A 21,417-nucleotide genomic window follows, 5' to 3' on the forward strand; every position below is an offset into this window, starting at 1 on the left:
GGCACAAAGAGCAGAGTGTGAGTCCAGCGGAGCTATATATGGCAAATCTGAACTCTGCAAACTGCATCATTAAATCCCAGCCCCTCATTATGGACATTTTAAAACAATATCTGTCATGATTAAAAGTCAGATATCCATGAGAAGCAGATGTTGATTGAAAGTTTATTTTCTTATGTGAGCTGAGCTATATTTGGGTTACAGTATTTCCTTTTAAAACTGCTTCATGAAAAAAAAAGGCTTTCATTCTTAAAAATGTTACAGATTGACTCTCTTGAGAGGGGATGAAAGGGCTGCATCTTCTGTGACAAGTAATTCCACAGAGGATGCGTATTTAAATGAGGCAGACCTCTAAGTAGACTGTGCATACTCTTTATTCATTTAGCTCTCCTACAATTATTCACTTCCATTGTGTGTTTCACGCTGCTGAAGGTAAAACAGATCTTTTAATGAGTTACTGAGTTGACACCACTCGAGCTAGATAGCATAAATAAATGATGTCTGTGTTAACCATCCATGGATCTGCGTCAGGCACAGCCCACAGACATTACAGGGCTGCTTCCCTGTGGTACCACCGATCCCTGCTTTCTACACTAGTCCTAAGAATCTAGGATCTAGTCCCAGATCTCTCTGGTTGAGCCGGATCTGAGTTGGATTTAGACTTGCATGTGGCTGCAGGTTTCTAGGAGGAAAGCTCCGATCACTGTTTATGCTTAGACACCAAGCTGCAGAATCCAGCCTTCCTATAGTCTCTGGGTGGGGTCCTGGAACAGGAACTACCTGGGGGACTTTATCAGAGAAAGGTCTAAGATAGATGATTAAATCCTTGGTCGTATTGTCAGATATGCAGCCGACAATACGTCTTGCCACACATGAGAGGAGAGCAGAGCCGTCAAATCACTATTTGGTCAATGAGATCAGACGGTTGAGGTAGCTGCCTAACCTGTTGCTGGGAGACCAGGCAGAGTTCTTGACCTGTGGACTGGAGTGTGTGTGTGTGTGGGGGGAGGGCTATTAAGAAAGATTTTTGTTTGGCGTTGAGAAAGGTCTGGCAAACCATCAGATGACTCAGGAAGATAAAGCTCTGATAGTTTTGAGTGGCTTTTAATTTACCTGTCAGTCTACATTTGAACCCCCACCTAGGGGCTTGACCCCTGGGCATTGAATGACAGAACAAGATGGCAAATACAAGCGGCCAGAATTGAGTTTCCTTTGTAGGAACACTTCAGGGTCCACAACAAAATCTGGAAAAGGTTGACAGGGGGGGGGGGGACATCTCGATTGATCCTGATGGACGGAAAAACAAGCGGAATAAAACCATTCAACCTTCAGAAGAATCCTCATTTACAACTGAGACATCTTGTGTCTGTACCCAGCAGAAACAAATCAAGGGGTGATACCTATTGAGCTTGTGTCTTTAGAGTTACACGAGGGTTTAACAGAACGAGCAGAGTACTCAAAGGCTCCAAATCATTTCCCCCACATCAGTCTGACTACTAAGTTCAGTTAGATATTGATGTATCTGGTTAATGATGACAGTGAAATATTTGAGCTCTGCCGTGGAGGGACGCAGGCTGTCACATCTGATTCCACTGTGAGCTGTGATATGCGGCTCCAGCGTATGACCCTCACTTCCCGGTGGCATTTAAAATAATTGCTTTCTCAAATCCAATCTGCAAATTGTGTTTTTCCCCTGAGAGTATCACAGGTGGGTTTTCAAATTTTGAACAATTCCAAATTTCAGGTTGTGTTGCAGTGTGCATTAAAGTAGCACAACCTCCACCCAATGTTGCACCCTCCAGAATGATTTAGCAATTTGTTTTTATCGGTTGCTGCAATAAATCCTTTTGGTAATCATCTTGGTCTAAAGCTGCAGTCACTTGATAAAAACAATCTGTTTCCGTCTCTGCAGCTCTGAACTGTTGATCTATTCAGATTTGTTTAAATTCCTAAACACTTCCCTGGCATCCAGAAATCCTGAGCCGGATCACTGGACGAAGCAAAGCCCAGTCTTCTCTTTTGAAATCACAACAATGCCGAGTCAGTGATGCTGCTGCTGACAAGAGCTGGAGGTTTTTGTGAGTTTGCTGTTGCCGGCAAGTAACTGAGTTGTTTTGAATTGCTGAGCATTAAATGCATCAACTCAGGGATGTAAGGATGGGGTTAGGGTCAGGGTCTCTGTGTTTTCTCTTTTCCAAACCATGGCCACTCTCACAAACCCTGCATGAGAATTGTTTGCTATTATCAACATCTCAAATTTTGGGGATGAATAAAAAGCAATAAAAACGCTTCAAATACACAGCTATTAAGAGTTGTTTTGCAAGTTTTTGACTTGTGGACTTATGTTAATTGTGTGTGCACACTCTAACAAAATATTCTCAAGGGCAAATTACTCTAATTCACGATATTGATCAGTTGAAAAGCTGAAAAACAAATTACGGGATGAGAAAAGAAAGAGAGTGGATTTTAAACAGATTTCTTATGCGCAAATGAGCATTAAAAACAGGGCGAAAAGTAATTTCACATTAATTTCAGATCTGTCCGTGTTAGCTTAATAACTCATATGAATCATGAAGCTTGATGTACAAACCAGCAGTCTCTCTATAGTCAAAGCATCACACATTATATGTTACAAATTATGGTTTGTCCTTTTCACCTTCACGGTGGAGAAGACAATTCATCAATTTGACATTTTAAATTTGTTTAGTTAAAGTTCTAAGAGTCCTTGTTCTAGTTTAGGATATAATGCAATAACTGATGACACTACTAACAATTAACAGAAGGTTGGTGGTTCAATCCCAGTCATCCCTAGTCTGCATGCCAGTGCAGATCTCAGCAATGTCAAGAACGATCCGTCAGTAACTCAACGTTAAAGCAGTTGCATTAATGCATACCTGTTATCAATGGCTGCTTCTATTAGCACTGATCTGTGAATGGCTGAATAGCTTGATTTCCATTCATCAGTGGATCCTTGTCCTCATTTACTGGTTCAGTATGAGCTGTTTGATGACTGTGAGCGATAATAAGACCTACAGCTGTTCCTGTGACACACTCAGACTCCCCGTCTATCAGGGCTGAATCAAACTTGCAGATTCAAAGGTCAGACAGTTGTACGTCAATAGTGAAAAAAGGGAGTTTGACTTTACAGCCTTTCAATCTCTAATGAGAGAATTTTCCGAGGTCGAGTCTGATGCCGGCTGACAATGCGACTCCCGACGAAGTCAAAAAGCCGCTCGCCGGTGATCCGGTCGCCAACTCCGGAGCACGAGGAGCATGTGGAAGGAATAATAAAACACTCCTGGAACCAAACTACATTATTCAACGCTGTAATATCTTTATTTATGCAACAGTGAAAGGTGAACCGAGTGCAACATCACAATAACATGGTCATCATCACAGGAGATATGTGCAAAAACAATAAACTTTGCAGCAGTGAAACCAGCAGTTTTTCCTAGTTAGTCGATAGGACAATGTCGTATACCTGTACTCATAAGATCAGTGAATAAGACCGCAAAAGAAAATGTATTTGACCATTTTCAAAGAAGCTGTCACTTGCAGAAGCTTTTAATGTGATAAGAGTTGTTAATAAATGGCAAATTCGGACAAAACCCAATAGTTAAGTCATGATTTGGTGGATCCTAATCATTTGACAACATTCATTTGTACTTGATGAGAGGTTAATTATACGGTATCTTTTTGAAGACAATAATTGTGTAAGAAATATTTTTCAGAAATACAATCAATTTATATTAAGTAGTAAATTCTCCTGTTGTTGTATTATTAAGCGTTATTTGACTTTATTATCTAAGAATAAAATGAAACTAGAGGCTGACAGGCGGGTGACAAATTAGAGGAAAGACCTGAATAAATAAGTGCATGTTGCCATCCAGCCGATAATATCCAGTCGGGCTCTGCCGCATGTGTAAAAATGCTGAGCGGCGCAGAGTTTATTATGATTTTGTGTGAAGATGGCATAAAGAAAAGATCTGAGTGACTTTGACAGAGAATTCATTGTTGGTGGACCGGCGGGAGAAGCTTCTCAACTGGCCTGATGTACTCATTTTTGGCTGGCATGGTTCAGATGCACTTTTTCCCTCTGAGGACAGAGTCCCTGCAAATGAATTAAGCTGTTCTGAGTGTTCAGCTTCATAATGTGGTGTAACATTTCAATATTGATGATCCGTCAGTGCTCAACAATCAAATGAGAGAATATCTTTTGGATGTTCTAACTGTTCAGTAGAGTTTCAGAGAGTTGAAGAATGGATGCCAAAATGCACTGAAGCTGTTCCGGAGACTTATAAAGACACTCAATTGAGCTTTCCTCTTTCATTTGTCCCCTTTTTAAATCAGTTTCTATGAATTCATGAGTTGAAGGTCTGAGATAACAACAAGAGGTACTGTAGTATTTATTAATATTATTATTATTATCTTTAACAGTGCTTTGCCTCGTTTACACACATTTACAGTATTTTTACTAAAATAAAAGTTATAATGCACTTATTTATAATCAATTGAAGAACTGTGGTCACATATGTCCAAGAGTAGATTTTCACCACTAAGTACAGATAACTACTCATTTTAGTAAAAAGCACCACTGACATGACGGCTGATTACTTAACAATATCAAATAATTAACATGCACAGAACAATCACCATTTAACCATTAAATCCTTATTTGCCATTTACTAAGATTAGTTTAATGAAATGCTGCCCAGTTTAAATATTTCACTGCCCCAGTGTATCGTCATGGCAGAGAAATATCACTCTGTGTTATATAGGGACTGACAGTCACTTTGTGTGTGTATGATCTTATTGTTGCTCGGATAGCAACGTTTCTGCAATTACAGTTTTGAACGCTAAAACAAAATCATGTTTAGTATCGAGTTAAGTATGTCATTGTTTCAACAATATCCTACAATTACCAATGCTAATGTAATGCTAATAGTGCACCACAATAACAGGGGCGGCACCACAGGGAGTCCGACGTGCCTGAACAGCTAATTACTGGACCACCTCCTGTATTATGTTCAGGAGGTAAATGAAATCGAGTCAAAGGCAGCTCCCGCCCGGCTCACACGTTCCACTACGTAGCGCAGGTTCTCCGTAGGAACGAGACCCCTAAAGAACCGAGAAGCCCTTTTCCCACAGAGCTGGTATAAAAAGAACTTTCACCAGGAAATCCTCCGACACAGCGCTTCAATCCAAACCTATACAAATTTGCTTTCAGCTCTGAAACGCCAGAGTGAGAACAGAGATCCACAGTTTCCTTCAGCAGAAGCCTTTACTTGTCATTACGGTCTCTATATTCACAGTTAAAGAACTCCACAACAAATACCGACACACACTCCCTCACACACATTAACACTATCTATGTCAAAGCAAAAATATCAGCAGGATCAAATGCACTTTGTCATGATGTAACAGTAAAACTCAATACTTTGGTTGAACAAATTCAGGTACTTTTGCATCTCTACACAACATTGAATACGATTTAAGGCAAAGAAATCAAACATTCCACGAATTAAACAACTAAAACATTCAAAAACACACATTGAAAATATTCCTATTTACAATATTTCCTCATAGAAAAATATGTTTGACTTGCACAGGGTTTTAAACACGGCCACGTTAAGTTTCAGTTCAACCTGAAGTGCACAGGACAGCATCAGATCTCATCACAAACCTATTAGTTCCAGGGCGGCTGTAATAAATAGATGCAGCTTCAACTGGCGTAGGGTCTATTCTACAATATCCTGCAAGCTACCGCAGCTACCGAGCAACTAAACTAACAATATTGATAATTACACTGTCTTTGTATTTAGAGGCAGATACACTGCAGATCACTTCTTACAGCTGTGTCTATCCATCTGTAAACATTTTTGGTCAAATCAACACTTTCACTTCAGTTAAATCCCTCCAGGAGTCACAGTAACCGACGGACAGCAACAGCGCACAATCTGCAGGAAACAGCAAAAACAACAACCCACAAAATAGAAATACAACTCTTTGTTTCCGAAGCTAGTGCCGCGGTTCAACCGAGGTGTACTTTGATAGTGCAAACGTGACCTCAGGGGCCCGAGGGGAGCACACCGGGGCGCTGCAGCGGCTGTGGACCCGGTCTGAGGAGGCTGTCGAGAGGCATCTTCTGCCTGACTGGTTGAGGGGAGGGAAGGAAGGAAGGAAGTAAGGGGTGAAGGATGGAGGGACGGAAGGAGGAAAGGCTGGAGTATAAGGAAACATCTAATAGTGGGTCAGTGGATCCAGACCGCAGAGTTCATGTCCAAGTTGAACCTCCACAGTGTCACAGTGTCCCTGTGTCCAGAGGCCCCACAGAGGGATGGTGTGTGATGATTATTTACATCAGTGCAGGAGTCAGTCAACGCGACCACCTGTCGGCCCAGCAGTCTGACTGGGAGCGAGGGGCAGCGTCTTGTGAGCTACCTGGACTGGGACAAAGTCTCCCAGCATTCACAGCCTCCACAGGTGCCACATGTCTCATCCTACACGTCTCGAATACGTCCCTCTGATTTCACGGTTCAGACGCAGACATTAGCGAGAGTCGTCCCTTTCCCTGGCTTCTTCTTACAAATGTCAGGCACCAGGACTAAAACAACATGATCCACGAGCAGGTCAGGACAAACAGGCCGGGCAGATGGGAGAGTGTAGAGGGCCAAGCAGGAGGTCAAGCTGAGCTGGGAGGGACACCAGCCGTGGATCCAGTGTACAAAGCACAGTAGGTGGAGGTGACGCTGTTTAATGAGAGAGCGTGGTAAGGAGAAGTCTTTCACATTGACACATTATTCAGTGTTTGTCTGCTGTGTATCAGCATATGTGGTAAAGTGGATAATGAGAGAATTTTCCTTTTTTGGTGAACTATCAATGTTCAATAGTTGCACAGTCAATATATATTTCCACATCTCGAGATGAATGGATGGAAAGCCTCAGTGCAGGTGCAGCACTCATCAGCAGATTGATGTTCAGTCCTGTCACTCTTGCTCAGGTTGCTGCAGGAATACTGCGTCCCGGCAAATCTCTAATTGTTTACTTTCCCTCTTTCAGTTCTTTTCTCCTGCTCTCGCTTGTGCTTTTGGAGTTAAAGTTTATCGATATTAAATAATCATACCTCTGTGACTTAGAGCGTAAAGGCTGTAATATATCAGGTGCACCGAAGAACATAATTTAATCAAGATGGACGTTTATTGACTTTGCCGGAACTTAACAATAGCGAGCAAAATCAATCTGTGTTTGTGTCGCTGCTCTGCCGAGGCCCCGGGCTCTTAAAAGGTTTAATAGACGATGCCGTGAAGCGTAAGGTTGTAATATTAATTTACTAATGTTGTGTTAATGTTCGCTGTCGTGAATTTGACAGCGATTGTGATTCTGAATTGGGGAAACAAGAAAACATGACGTCTCAGGTGTGGCAACGATCCAGAGACACAGAATCTGACAGTTTCCACTGCGCCGATCAGAGGCCGTCTGAGAAAGTCTGGGCTGTTTGACTTGAACAACATTATACAGCTACAAAATCAGGAGACTAATTTGTTGGGTTTTAATAACATTCGTATGAATTATGCACGTCATTGCTCTCCACGGGGGAATAAAAAAAGAGCTGCATTATTTGAAATGTAGGATCTGATGTTTATGGAGCTTAAACCTTCCCAGGGACTAAAAGCCAGAAGATTTTAGGCTCTTTTCATCAAAAACTGAAAATGTTTCTACTAATGTGTTTCTTAAAGGTTCCGGGTCTTGATGGAAGTGTAATATTGGAGTGCCTCCAAAGTGATTTGCTTACAGGAACAGCTAAAAGCTTGTATATGATGCAGACCATCGTGATCAGAGAGGTTCTTAAACAGCAAACACAAAACACTTTAACAGTATTATGTACTGAGAGAATGTGAGGGCACCTGGAAAGTCAGTAATAGCCCGTTAGTGCACAGGAAGACTGTGTATGTACAGAACTACAGTGATTTCACACTATGTCTGCAAACAGGGTTGTTAACAAAAAACATTTTAGCTAGATTTTTCATCAGTTTTATCAGTTCACCTTAATTCTAATGCTTATTTCTCATCAGCTCATGTTCCCTGCCCTGTGTGAAGATTAACATACCACCTGGAATTGTACTTTCAAATTCAAACTTGAACAATAATATCTCACCTTGGCCCTGGACACTGACACCTCATCGTTCTCTTCCTCTGTCCTCCTGCAATCCCTCAATCTCTTTCTTCATGTCAGGGAGTCGTGTCTCCGCGATGCATGGAGGGGCGTCCCCATGGACCTTGTCCTCCTCCACCTCCCCCAACCCCGTGGTCCTTATCAGATTCCGGCTGGCTCTGGGCTCGCTCGGGCTTGGGCGTGGGCGTGCAAGGCGGGTCGGGCTGCTGCACGGACATGGTCCTGCGCAGGTGGGTCCGCTTACAAAGGAAGTCGGGCTTCGCCGGGAGACCAAAGGAGCCTTTCCTCAGGACCATGCGGACCGAGGAGGACTTCTTGGGTCGAGCTCTGTGTCCAAATTGAAGGGTTGAGAGGTGCGCTGCGTAGCCCTCACTCAAAAACTACACACAGAAGAAAAGGGTTAGAAAATCAGAAAGATTGAAGTTAGAAGGTTAAAGTGAAAGAGAAAAATAAAGAAGACAATCAAATCCTTTCAGCTTAAATACGCAGTTAGAGACACCATGAAAAGCTACTTAAGAAAAGGATAAGAGGAACAAACAGGAATTCAGCTACCTGGCATTGATTCTGGTATTTCTTCGAAGGTCTGCCAACAATATAAATCTGTGAGGGGCTTAGCCCGAGCATGTTGTAAACGGAGATGTCCTTCATGGAGCCATAAGCGGAGTTGATCTTAATATGACACTGGTGAGAGAGGACATGATCAGTCAGAGATGTGTGTGGAATTTCAATGCAGCACAACCCAAGGCTACAACACTCCGAACTTGTTAATGACAGGGAGTAAAGGGAATGGAGAGATCGCTGCAGGGCAGAGAACAAAATGTATCACATGCTTTATTAGAAAGATTAACTGGACAGGTAATGTCATGGTGTCAGGTTGTGTGCGAGGGGCACCTCCTGTATGAGGTTCCTGAGGAAGATGGTCTTCTGCCGCAGGGGATCGTGAACCAGGCCCTCAGAGAAGAAGATCATCCCGTGGGGGAAGTTGTGCTGCGAGAGCCACGAAACCACGCGCTGCTTCTGCATATCAGGGCGGCCTGTGATGTAGATGATCAGATAGCCCAGGTCCTGCCAGTGCCTGCATGCAAAACACACAGCATCAAACAGCCTTCAGAGGGTATTAACTCTGATCAGTGGTATTAACACGGACATGCTGAAAAGGCTTTGTCTGCACACAAGCACACAGATTCAGAATTTCCATATTCTAAACCTTTTTCTTGATTTGATTTCCACACACAAACACACACTGGCACGCATTCAGAGGCTGCTGCCGGTTACCTGACAACATCCACAGCTCCGGGGCGGACCTTGGGGTCACTGCCCATGATTGACACGCTGGCGGCGAAAGAGCCGTCGATGCTGAAGACCACACACTCCATGCCCCGTGGCAACACCGTGAGGTAGGCCTCTGCACTCGTTTGATCGCCCCTGAGGATACGCCGGGAAAAAAAGAAGAAAGTGAGACCACACATGAAACGTGAAAGTGCATTTGCTACACACGGCTGTTACTCCCTTCACGATCGACCTTTATACTCCACACACTGCCAAAGAGCACAGACATGGGCCCTGATTCAATAACACTCTCATTTTCCGATGTATTGCTATGTCTGATTAGATCATGCAGCACACTCCAAACGCCACACAGATGCTTACTTGACCACCATTTTAATGGGATAGACTCCCTGGCCGAGCTTCTTGCTCTTGGGTATTGTGTATGTGACTCTGCCGCTGCTGTTGGCCACCTCGGTGTCAAAGTGCACCCAGCGGCCGGACTGAGGCTGGGTCATCAGCAGGACGTCCACCTGGCAGGGCCGAGGGCATGGTCAGTCTTTGATACACAACAATGCACATCAGCGGTAATACAACAAAAAAAAATCACAAGGTCACCTTCTCCCCCGTCAGAGTGACCATGTCCAAGGGGCCGTACATGAAGCGCCCCACCAGGGTTTGATGTCCGTCCTCGGTCGCGATGATGTCGTTCACCCTGTGGTTGGCTGTGACGTTCTATGGTAGAAAAGCAGACGGAGCATTAAGCGCTTCAATCAGGACAATCATACCAGTGGTTCAACCATATGCTAACCCGGCGTCCTCCATGTTAGTGGAAGGGACGTGAACCAAAGAAAAAGTCAACATCAAAATAAATGTTTTTTAGATATGGTTTCTGCCATTTTTAGATATTTCTCATCACACTGATGATGTTGTATGTTCAAGTCTTCATGTCGCTCATAAGTTTGGGTTGAATTAATTGTTTGATGCTTTAAAAACAGGGTAAAACATCATGATTGACAGCTGAGACTGACTCCCGATTGGCCGAGTACATGTATCGATGGGACTTCGATACCAAGGCATCTGCACCCGGGAGTATTTTAGCTAAATTTCTGGATATTGTAAGGAAGTGGAGATGCATTGTTTATCTTTATATTCAGTACGACACACACATTGCAGACGTGAGGAGGAAATGGCTTTGGTGTCTGCCTCAGCTACCGAGAGGCTCTAAAATAAACACATCTAAAATCCCCTCTGGAGTTTGCCCTTGTGTGACCACGTCGCTCCAAGTGTTTGAGATGTGCAGCTCTCCACAGCATGAGAGGAGAGAGCTGGAGTTGTCTCTGCCTAGATGTGTCAAAGCCTCTGAAGTATATGTACTGTGGGACCTCAGAGAAAAGAGTGTTAAGCCTCCTTGTCATGATCTTTTCTCCACATTTCACCATTCAGTGAACACCTCTAAGTGAGCCGGCAGAGAAACACTAATCCCTAAATCTCTCCATGCAGAGATGTTGGGTTTTAATAGTATACTAAGTGCACCCTAATGCATCATTTTCCAACTGGACCACCATGTCAGAAATTGAACTTATAACTCCTCTGCTTATATATAGCACTTTTCTGGTCTAAACGACAACTCAAAGTGATTTACACGACTGGCCACATTTGACCTTTTCTGACACACAGACACACACAGCTGGGGATCGAACCACTGACCTTCTGATCAGAGGACAATCCACTCCACGAGCCACAGCCTCTCCAGCTTTTACGAGTAAAATATGTGTAAAAATTTGTTTAAATGAAGTATAGGAGTTTCAGCTTATATAAACATACCGTAAAATACAAGTTTATTGGTTAAAAAAAAAGGCAACACCAATATTTACTAATTTCCTCGGCCATGTAAGTTACTGTATGTTTTCACCCTTTTCCATTGGTTTGATTGATTGTTTTTGACCACCAGAGGAGATTGTAGAAAATTGTCTTCACAATCAGTCTTTTACAATTACAAACTCATTCTACAGTTCTGTAAAACAACGATTCAATGGATCATCATCTTGTCATCTTCAGTGTAATTCCCTTCTCTTTCCTCCTTTTAATTGTCTCAGTATTTTCACAAAACTTAGTGGGAGGACAGGCCGAGAGAGAACACATTAAATATCATTATGGATGAATAATACGAGGGTCTTAATCAGGGCTGTTCATTGGACTGGTATCTATGAGTACTTTGGTGCAGCTTGATTGAATATCAGGAGACCACTGACCCTCTGTGTTAACTTTAAAATGCTCTGCTGTTCACTGCACATCTGCACATGATAAATATAGCTAATTCAATTAGCCCCGTCCTGGTTGTATTTTAATATTTCGCCACACATGGGGATGATCACGGATTTAAAGGATGTGACACCTAACAGCTGTTATCCTGAATTAGCTCTGTCAACATTTAATAGTTTGCCAGCCTGAGGTCTCACCTGCACGTCACAATATCTGCATAAATCCTCACAACCCTATTTGATACGAGGACGCCTGACACTGTTCCTGCAGTGTCTGTTCGCGGTGCACTGCGTGTTCCTCTGTGAAAACAGGAAAAGCCTCAGTATCGGCAGACAAAACGGTGGTGGAGATGATTTGGAGAATCAGACCCCTGCCTGCCAGGGAGCAGCAAGTACTAAAAAACAACAGACCCTCTCCAGCTGTGACAGAGACCTCTTGCCAGGCAGAGGAAGATCAGAAATAGATGCCAAGCCTCTCGGAATAGTATCACTCTGCAGCAGATGAGCCGGCCGTGTCCAGATTGAATCAGCACCGAGCAGCTCTCCATCTCCGCACAATGAATTGCTTTGAGGGCGGGGGCAACTTGTCAAGGCTGCTTTTCTTTAGGCACTCATATCCCTTAGGTGAGAGCACGGACAAGATGACGGTGAAAAAACTAAAACCTTTGTGGACTCAAATATAGAAATGTTTCCATGACACTCTGGTTATTCAGTTCTATTTATAGCGTAATGAAAAGCAAGCAGTCCTCGGCGTTGGAACATGGCAGATAAAAGGAGCGTTCGGTGAATAGCAAAGTGACCTTGACTGTTCTACTCTGCACGGCTCAGAGGCAGCAAGTAATTGTGTCTGTGCTACAGAGCATCAAGGTTAGAGTGTGGGAGTATTTTCAGGAGTTCAAACCATTCACGACGACCACATTATAAAATCATTGTAACCTTAAGCGATGTGGTTACTTTTTTTTCCTGCTGTGTGGGTGTGTTAGTGTTGACCACATTGCAAGTTGTGTAATATCTGGAGTTTCGTTAAAGTATTCATACACTTGGTCACATAAACTTAGAATATGAGCTTCTACATTTCTGTTTGCATTTTTGCCACTAGAGCAAACTTGTACAAATTATTACCCTTAGTTTGACGTGTGTCCTCCTTCGGAGCCATTTTTCTCGTGGACTGGAGGGGGAGAACGGGGCAGAGTCCAAATTGTCGGTTTCCTGGTTCTTCACACAGTCACATCGCATGAGCTGTCGATAAACACACACACACGTATAAGAGCAGGTATGTGCACATTCAAGCCTCTGAAATCACATCTTTCTATCAGGGGACAGGTTGGTCTATAAGTAATAACTCTCCTGAACCCTTTCCTGGTGAAGCACAGATATAATAATAATAATTCAAAAGGCGTCCCACCAGAAGCTTTGAAAATTACATCTGCAGTTGGTTTATATCTAATGGAAAATGTTTGTAACATGAGCAACAGTGCCACAGAGTAAGGTGCTAAGGAATGAGCTGGGATACTCAGAAGATAATTACTGCTCCCGACATGAAAGCAGCCATTCATATACACATTCCTGACTCAATGGCCTGGACCTTGATACATAGCAACAGCGGAAGACATTTTCTTAGATACACTGAATTTGGGCTTTAAAGAAAAACTAGATTTTAACAAATAAGTTCTGTGTGGCTCTGTAATTCCATGACATCCATTTAAGATATAGAGTCGAGTTGAAAACCACTGAGCCAGAATACTAATCTTCTAAGTTTATTAGCTTCCTGGTGGTACCTGATGCCACTTCTTATTTACTATATGCTCTCCTCATTCCACTCACGTTTTCCTCTCATCGAGGACCTGCTGCTTCAGACGGTCGCGGGTGAAGAGATTGGTATTTATTTTTTCTTCTTCTTCTTCTCTGGGAGCCCTGCTTGCTTTCTAATGATCGAGTTCAAACACTGCTCGTGTTTCCATTTACTTTTAATAGGACTTGAAACAAAGTGCTTGTTGTTTTTACATATTTTTCATTATAATGGACGTACTAATGCACGCCACACAATGAGCCCAGCTACAGATGCGACTCATTTCCAGGAAACTCAGTGGGTAGATGGTCAGATTAAGGGATTAGAACACAAAACATGCTAACTGTACTTAGCTACATTTAAATGCCTAATGCTGTGTCCTCATTGACGAACCCCTACTTCACTATATAGGGGACCTGTGTATAACGAAGTATATATTGTGAGCTCATCCGCAAAAGAGAAAAAAATACTTTCGTACAACAAAAAAGTCGGATGGTGGACAATCCCACATGAAATTTCAATGTCTCCCTCCCCTCCACTCTCCACCGTGAGAGCAATGCATGATGGTTCATATTGCTCAGATAGTGACCATTGGTCGAAAACGTTTTGTCACGATGCATTCTGGGAAACAATGAGTCCACAGCCCTTGTGATAATGAGGAAACAGTTACAATCTTAAAATCAATACATTGGATAGTTAAAATCTCCATCATTCAATCGGAAATTTTCAATTAGTTACTTTGAATGTAGATCAATTAACACATTCTATACACACGATACTATATTTTAGGCCAATTAATTCAAATCCAGTAATGAACATACCTTTGTTTATGTCTGGGAACACTTAATACACCGTGTGAGAACCACAACCTTTGGTACCAGCCAGCTTCCTCGCTCTTTGCAGCATTGCAGATTTATTTGCTTGTTATTTCTATTTTTTTCCATCAATTTGAAGGTTAAAAACTAAGGAGATATATTTATTCAAAGATGGATTGGCTGCGGGGCGACGAAGTGAAAACAAAGCTTCCCCGGAACTAATATTTCACATAGATGTATTTCCCTCTTGTTTACTGTTTTTCTCACTCCAACACACGGCTGCGGAAAATAAAAGGTCAAGGGAAAATTGAGTCATCGTCCTTTTAGTTCGACTCAACATCAGTGACTCCTGGGTCCAGTTGACTCCAGGTAGTATTGTATGAATTCCACATTCAATAATGTTTACCAATGGTGTGGAAATATTTTTTGAGGGGTTAACTTAACTTGTTCTGGGTTTGGGATTCATGTGTAAACGTATGGCCTGTACAGAACACGAGGGATGTATTGTCCTTTGTTATCTCGTGTCGGCTACTTTCAGAGTAAAGTGCACATTCTTTTTAGGAGTTCAGTATTTTGAGCGTGAATCAGCAAGTGTCAGAAAGTGTAATCCACATTTTCCCCTGTCTTATTATAGTCTTATTGCGAGACATCATCCTCAAATGACCGTAACACGATTATAGCAGCCTTCGCTTGCTCAGAATAAAATATCCTGATCATTCGCAGAAAAGAACTAAAACATTCCTTTAGGGAAGGAGAAAAAGCTTTGAATTTGCAAATTTCAAAGCTAACCCTAACCCTGTCTGAACAGTGGGCTAAACAAAATAAAGTCTGCCTACCTGCCGGAGAACAAAAGCTGCTACGTCAGTGGACTCCCAGTAGGAGGCGTGAAAAAGGTGCGGCAGAGCCACAGTTGGGAAGGCGGTTAGCACATCAGGGCAGTACAGAGAAAAGTCCAGCCTCTTAGAGCCCCACCAGCTACTGGAAACTTAAATACACAGAACACGTAGAGAGAAATAATGAAAGTGTTGGAAAAGCACATTTATTAAAGGGTAAAACTGTTTGCTTGAAGATATGTTGCATATTAGGTTGGCGTTGGGCCTGTGTTATCTTCAGGAAACATGATTAAAAGAAAAATATCTTTCTGGAGCTTTGGGGCCTCAGAACACTAACTTAACCTAACTCATCATACACAATAAAAACTTTGGATACCTAGTATTCTTAATCAAGTGGTACTGGTGCATTCACTACAGTAAATGATGCAATTGCTCCTTCCAACACTGACATTTACAGTCAACTGAGGAGCTGAAACCTTCATCTACAGGAGGTACTTGACTAAATGAGACAAACTCGTCTTCCCAGTGTCTCTTTCATCGCACTCACTGTTGGCGATGGTGTTTCCCAGCTGGCCCATGGAGCAAATTGACGTTTCGCTTTCCACACTGGTCACGCTGTTTCTGCGACCTCCCTCTTCTCTCCCTCCTCCCTCGGTGCTCGTCTCGGCTGGCTGCTGTGGAGCTGGACCTCCTTGGGTCTGTTCTCCTTCTAAAAAGATGTTTGCGTGGCCTTGGATGCTTTCCACTGGGGAGGGGGGGGTTGGGGGGGGGGGGGGTTGGAGGGAGAGGGAAGAGACAAGGACAAACAAGGGAGGGAAATGCTTTGATCACACAACAACTGACTGGCCTCAATTTTTAAATCAATGCTGTTATTTTGCCTAATAGGATCGCCTCCTGCTGTGTATCGACCAGCTCTGTGTTTTATTGAGGGAAACCAAACACAGGCACTGACGGAGCCTTCTTTTAGCTTGAGTCTAGCAAAGCATCTCGCTCTGGCGCCCTGCTCCCAAGTATTTATCAGGTTTTGTTCCCTCCCAGCAGAGAAGACTGTCTCCAAGCGACTCTCTCCCATTTGTTGGGTGATGATACTGTATAACAAGCAAATGAGAGTTTTCCCCGGAGGCCCGGCTGCACCGGTCATCCTGGATCCACTTGCTATTACCTGAGCCGAGAAGAAACACATTTCATCAATAATTTAATTGTCAGGGAGGCAAGTGTCCACCAGCCTCAATATCACATTATGTTAAAGGTGACAACAGGCTGGAGACAGAAGGAGCACAGGAGGCTAACGCAGCTAAAAGTCCCAACTCAGTCTTTGACAACATTCCCACACGTCTTATTAATCTACCTGAATTATAACCCAGGAGAGTCCTCATCATCCTCTTAGCTAGGCCTTGCATGTTGCTGCGGATCTGCTATTAAAGTACAAATGACCTGATTCCCCACTGACTCATCCGGGACCCCTGCACTGAACTGTGTGCAACGGGTAAAATGGCAACCACGGTCATGACCCCGTAAACCAAACAACTGTTTTCCCACACCCCTGAAGATTGGATGTGATCTATTAATTTGAATGTAAGTCACAAACAAGCCGAGACTCAAAAGCTCAGATGACCCCACTTATGTATGTATCAGGTCACACTCATACTTGCCCCAGTTTTATTGTAAGACACATCAATCCACTGGAACGTCCTGGTAAGTGGTGGAGTGGACATAGGGGATAAATTGGGAGGGTGAGCAGGGAGCAGCATGCTGTAGGAGAGCGGTGATTTGTGGGAGCATCGGTCTAGAAAGAACAGATCCTCCTAACAGCATCGTAAGGCACAGGTTTCTCTGTTTACGTGACTTCCACTGAGATTAAACACAAACATTACAATCGAAGACATCACCTCCTCCTGTGGACGGTGTGTGCGCTTGCATGCCTTCAGTGTATTTAACCGGGGGATCAGTTTAGGTGCATGTATCCCATCTATCACCCAGAACAGTCAGCCGAGCCCATGAAGCAGCCGGTTATTGGCAGGTTAACCCGTCCTCTGTTGACGGCGGGAATGGTTATAAATAAACCGTCAGATGCAGCCACATGGTGCGTGTTTTCACTGCGAGGGATCGGCGTCTGTGCAGAATACAGATTAACGGCCGCCCTCTCAGGCGTGAGGGAGAATCAGGTGTGGTTAATAAATCCTCTCCAGCGCGGTGAAGAACAATCCTCAGTCAGACAAGATAAGGGAATCAGACATATACTGCGTTGTGCCGACAGATCGTGTCTTTTAATAAGAACGGGCAGGGAATATGTTTAATGTGAAAAAACATACATTACAGAATAAGGATAATTCTGCTGATTTAAATTGACCTACATAACGTAACCAGTATTTTAAATTATAATACAGAAAGCTTCTTTTCATTATTATGAAGAATTTAGCATTTTACTGAAACAAACAATGTAAAGACATAACATTGGTAACATTACTAATTTCTGATATTTACAAAAATATGTTATACCACAATATTATTAATTCTTTTCACTTAATTGCTCCTGCTCGTCAGGCCGTCAGCTTCCATAGTGGCCCTCTGTCATCAGCGTGTGCGTGTGCAAGGACACTGTGAAGCACTTCAGATTAATCTCTGTGCAATTGCAGTTGCGTATCATTAAAAGTAATAATAGTTATTTGAAATCAACTTCTCGGGCCTTGATTTTGTTATGCATCACTTGCTAAAAATATCACACCCGTATTTTCAAGGCTCTGCTTCAGACTTCAGGTGAAGAGTTGAAATTAAACTTCTACGATGAGCCGCTGTGGTCGAATGTTTGATCTTGATGGGTTTCGTGCCGGCGAAATAACAGGAACGATTTTCACCAGGCCGTTTTCTTTCTGAAATGACTGGTTTGCGAGTCAGAGATTGTTCAGATTACAGATTCGTACCGTTATCATGACAACGGAATGCGTGACACCAGTCTCCGCACATTCTCTCCAATCTAAACGTGCGTCAACAGAACACAGGGCCATTGTACATGCTGCAGTGATTACAGCAATCGTACCTGGTCTTTAGAGTGAACACACACACACACACACACACACACACACACACACGAAAAACACACTTACACTTGTTTTCATTAGAGCCCTGCCCAACCCCTCTGAGAGAAGATTCATTCTCTTTTTCTTTTTCAGTCTCTGGAACGTAAGCACGACCCTGTCTCTCTTTGTGTCAGCACAACCAACGAGCAGGAATGGAGAGAGAGAAAGAGAGAGAGAAAGAGAGAGAGACTGATGAATTTTGCATACAAATTCTAAATATGTGTGGCAGGGCTAGGGGGGGCAAGAATCAAAAAGAGAGGAGCATCAAACATCTGCACAGCCTGGCACTAAGACGGAATACAGTTATGGTAAAAGGGCGAGTGGAGGATGCCGACAAGTGTGTTTGACAATGAGAGAAAAGAAAGATTAAAAACTCAGTCCCATTAAATGACCAGTGTAGACACGGAGAGATTACGACGTAATGAAGCGGCAGGGGCGAGCGAAACAGCTGATGGCCGTGGTAAGAAGGAAGGACAAGCCGATAATTCATAATGCGATGGAGGATGATTGCACTCTGGCCTTGAAACGTCTTTGTAGCTAAAAAAAAGAGACAGAAAGAGGCTTTCAACTCGGCGACCTCCCCCTCCTGTCCTCGCCGCGGTCTCTTCACCAACTTCCTATCAGCAAGTGCCTTTAAACACACCACATCACCATCAGCTACGTGATCAATACAAAAACATATTGCAATTCCATGTAAGCTTGTCGTCTTGGAGGTTCATATTTCCCACTGGAGCAAATCAATAGGAAGAGAGCTCAGTCTCTCCATATTAGCAGCATTCATCATAATAAAAGCCGCACGGTCGATGGGTTCCAATGTGAAAGCCTTACCCATAGGAGTCTGCTTGGATCGGCTCTCCATGCCATCATAACAACTAATTACCATATTACTGAGCAGGAAATGGGCGACGTGTGCCACTGTGTCTCCTGTGCGAGCGAGTGTGTGTTTGTGTGTCCGCCTCTGCCTGAGAGCACCTGTCTATGGTTTTTTAATTTAAAAAACGTCATTTGACAGCAGCCAAGTCCGATCAATGGAACGGCGACGCAGGCCTGTAATTAAAACCCAGTACAGCTGCAAGCCGCCACCACCGCCGCCGCCGTGTGTCTGCCTCTACAGTCCATCACCTTTATCTGCACCACTGGCTTCACGAGGCGCCAAGCGTCCTGCTTTGTGACTGAACATGATCAAATTAATAAATCACAGCACTGGTATCCAGTAGAATAAAAGCAGTATTTACTGTCATGTGTCAGACATATTTTTTTTCGACACAGGTCATATACGAGCAGGAGGATTTACATGTGTGTTGCCTGTTTAAACAGCCAACACATAAACTGAGATGATTCATTGAACACAGACACATAGTGAATTTTAAGATGGACGATATGACAGTTCTCTGGAAGTGTCTTGATCGCCACCTGGCTGCAGCCTGGTCATAAACCCTGTTTCCTCCATGGCAGTGGATGGGGTATAGACCATAATAAAAAGGCAAAGTACATGACAACTGTTAACCAAAGATAGTTTCTGTTCCTTTATGACTCGTCCATCGTGGACCTCGATACCGTGGCTCCCCCCCGATGGCTACTGGACAGACACTTGCTCCAAATAATGTCATTGGCAGAAGATGGCCGCGATCGCATAGGGGATATTTTTTGGCTTCATTTCTTGATAGTGAGAGGAAGCAGAGACATGTCGTCCATTTTTCTATCTCGGACGAAGAGTCACAAAGATGGAGTAAGTTACATTGCTGGTAACATCTTTCATAGATTATTACAGTAGTTGGAAAATAGTGCAAAAGAGCGAGTGGTGAATCAGCAGTGAGATGGAAAACAATGTGATCAAGAGTTTTTCCTTTTCTCTAAAAGCTGCAATAAGATTTAAGTCCAACCATTTTTCCTGTTTAAAGCCCAAATTTATGACCGTAATGAGCTCAAGGGAAGTTTTTACAGGGATTGGCTTTCACAGTGAAACCGCTGATTAATGTTCCCGTCGACTCAATCGTTAGATGGAGAAATATGCAACTGATTTTATACCATCCGACAGAGCCCAAGCACAAGATTGAGATAGAGTCTTATATTTGCTGGCAGGGTCTTTTAAAGAGGAACTTTAACTTTCACAATGTTTGGAAATTGTTTTAACTTTTTCTTTTTTTTTTAAACTGTCCATAAGGGATGATCATTACAGTGGGTGATATAACTGTAGCAGGGATTTTAACGGGGTCCATTACCTCATTCAATAAAAGGAAGCACTTCTGCTATGAACCCACATTTTATCTTAATATAAATCATCATCATTAGCATCTCCTAGTTTTTTTCCTAGTGATTGGTGAAAAAACTTCTGCTAGTCTGTATTTATGTCTATTTGTATAAGTAAACTTGACGCAACTACAAATGAGTGTGTGTACTAATACATGGCAAATAAAGCTGATTCTAAACACGGCACGTTTAATGAACATATTTTCAGTTTTCCTGCGCATTTTTTTCTAATGTCTGCATGTTGAGTAAAAGGGTTTGGATATTTTTTTAAAGCCTGTAGTCTTATCTTTATATCTGGGTTTGTGCTCACAGGCGGTTAACACAGGACATAAGCCCCTGTCCTACTTTCTTTGAGTAAGGTAGGTGGATAGAGAGACAGGAGGAACCAGGCGATGCGTCATACCTGCTGTTTAGAGCGAGTCTCCGTGTCCCAAAAGTGGGCTGCAACATGCTTCAGATAAATCAGTGGCTCATTAAGGACTGCGTCTCCACAACAGGCTCTCCAGAGGGATTACAGCAGGACTTTTCCATGTCTGGAACACTAATTTCTCACATACTGTGCCTGATCCTCTGAGAGCTCTTGCAGGGTAAAGGTATTGAACCACAAGAAGATGAAGTATAATTACTTCCAACTTCAGGCTTTGGGGGCAGGATTTGACGCTGCCTCTGCAGGAGATTGGATTGCAGCTCTGTATGTGTTCTGCATCCGTGCCCATGTACATGTACACACATAGAAATTCACATTACTAAGTCATCGAATTTCTCCCCGCTGCTGTAATCTAGTCTCACAGACAGAATTCCTAAAAGGTTTCTCTCCAGCTTTGAAATGCAAAATCCAGAAGGTTATTAACATGGGACTACAATCACACTAGAAAATTGATTGACCGATGCAATATTCAGCAGGAGCTGCTCTCACATCTCCCCAAACCGGTGAATTGATTTTCTTGCTTTCC

General features: G+C 43.1%; 1 protein-coding gene across 1 annotated transcript in view; it reads right to left on the reverse strand.

Moving 5' to 3' along the window:
* Positions 1–3,309: 3,309 nt before the first annotated feature.
* pitpnm3 (PITPNM family member 3) overlaps positions 3,310–21,417 on the reverse strand; it is a 73,335-nt gene continuing 55,227 nt past the window's right edge. The window contains exons 11-20 of the mRNA XM_062386659.1: positions 15,685–15,882; positions 15,141–15,289; positions 12,823–12,939; positions 10,055–10,171; positions 9,821–9,969; positions 9,446–9,595; positions 9,062–9,245; positions 8,723–8,851; positions 8,153–8,550; positions 3,310–6,746 (exon numbers count right to left, since the gene is read on the reverse strand). Coding sequence (XP_062242643.1) covers positions 8,227–8,550; positions 8,723–8,851; positions 9,062–9,245; positions 9,446–9,595; positions 9,821–9,969; positions 10,055–10,171; positions 12,823–12,939; positions 15,141–15,289; positions 15,685–15,882 — 1,517 coding nt within the window. The 3' untranslated portion in view covers positions 3,310–6,746; positions 8,153–8,226. The remainder of the gene's footprint in view (positions 6,747–8,152; positions 8,551–8,722; positions 8,852–9,061; positions 9,246–9,445; positions 9,596–9,820; positions 9,970–10,054; positions 10,172–12,822; positions 12,940–15,140; positions 15,290–15,684; positions 15,883–21,417) is intronic.

Source organism: Platichthys flesus, chromosome 4 (genome assembly GCF_949316205.1).
Source record: "Platichthys flesus chromosome 4, fPlaFle2.1, whole genome shotgun sequence".
NCBI classification, from domain to species: Eukaryota; Metazoa; Chordata; class Actinopteri; order Pleuronectiformes; family Pleuronectidae; genus Platichthys; species Platichthys flesus.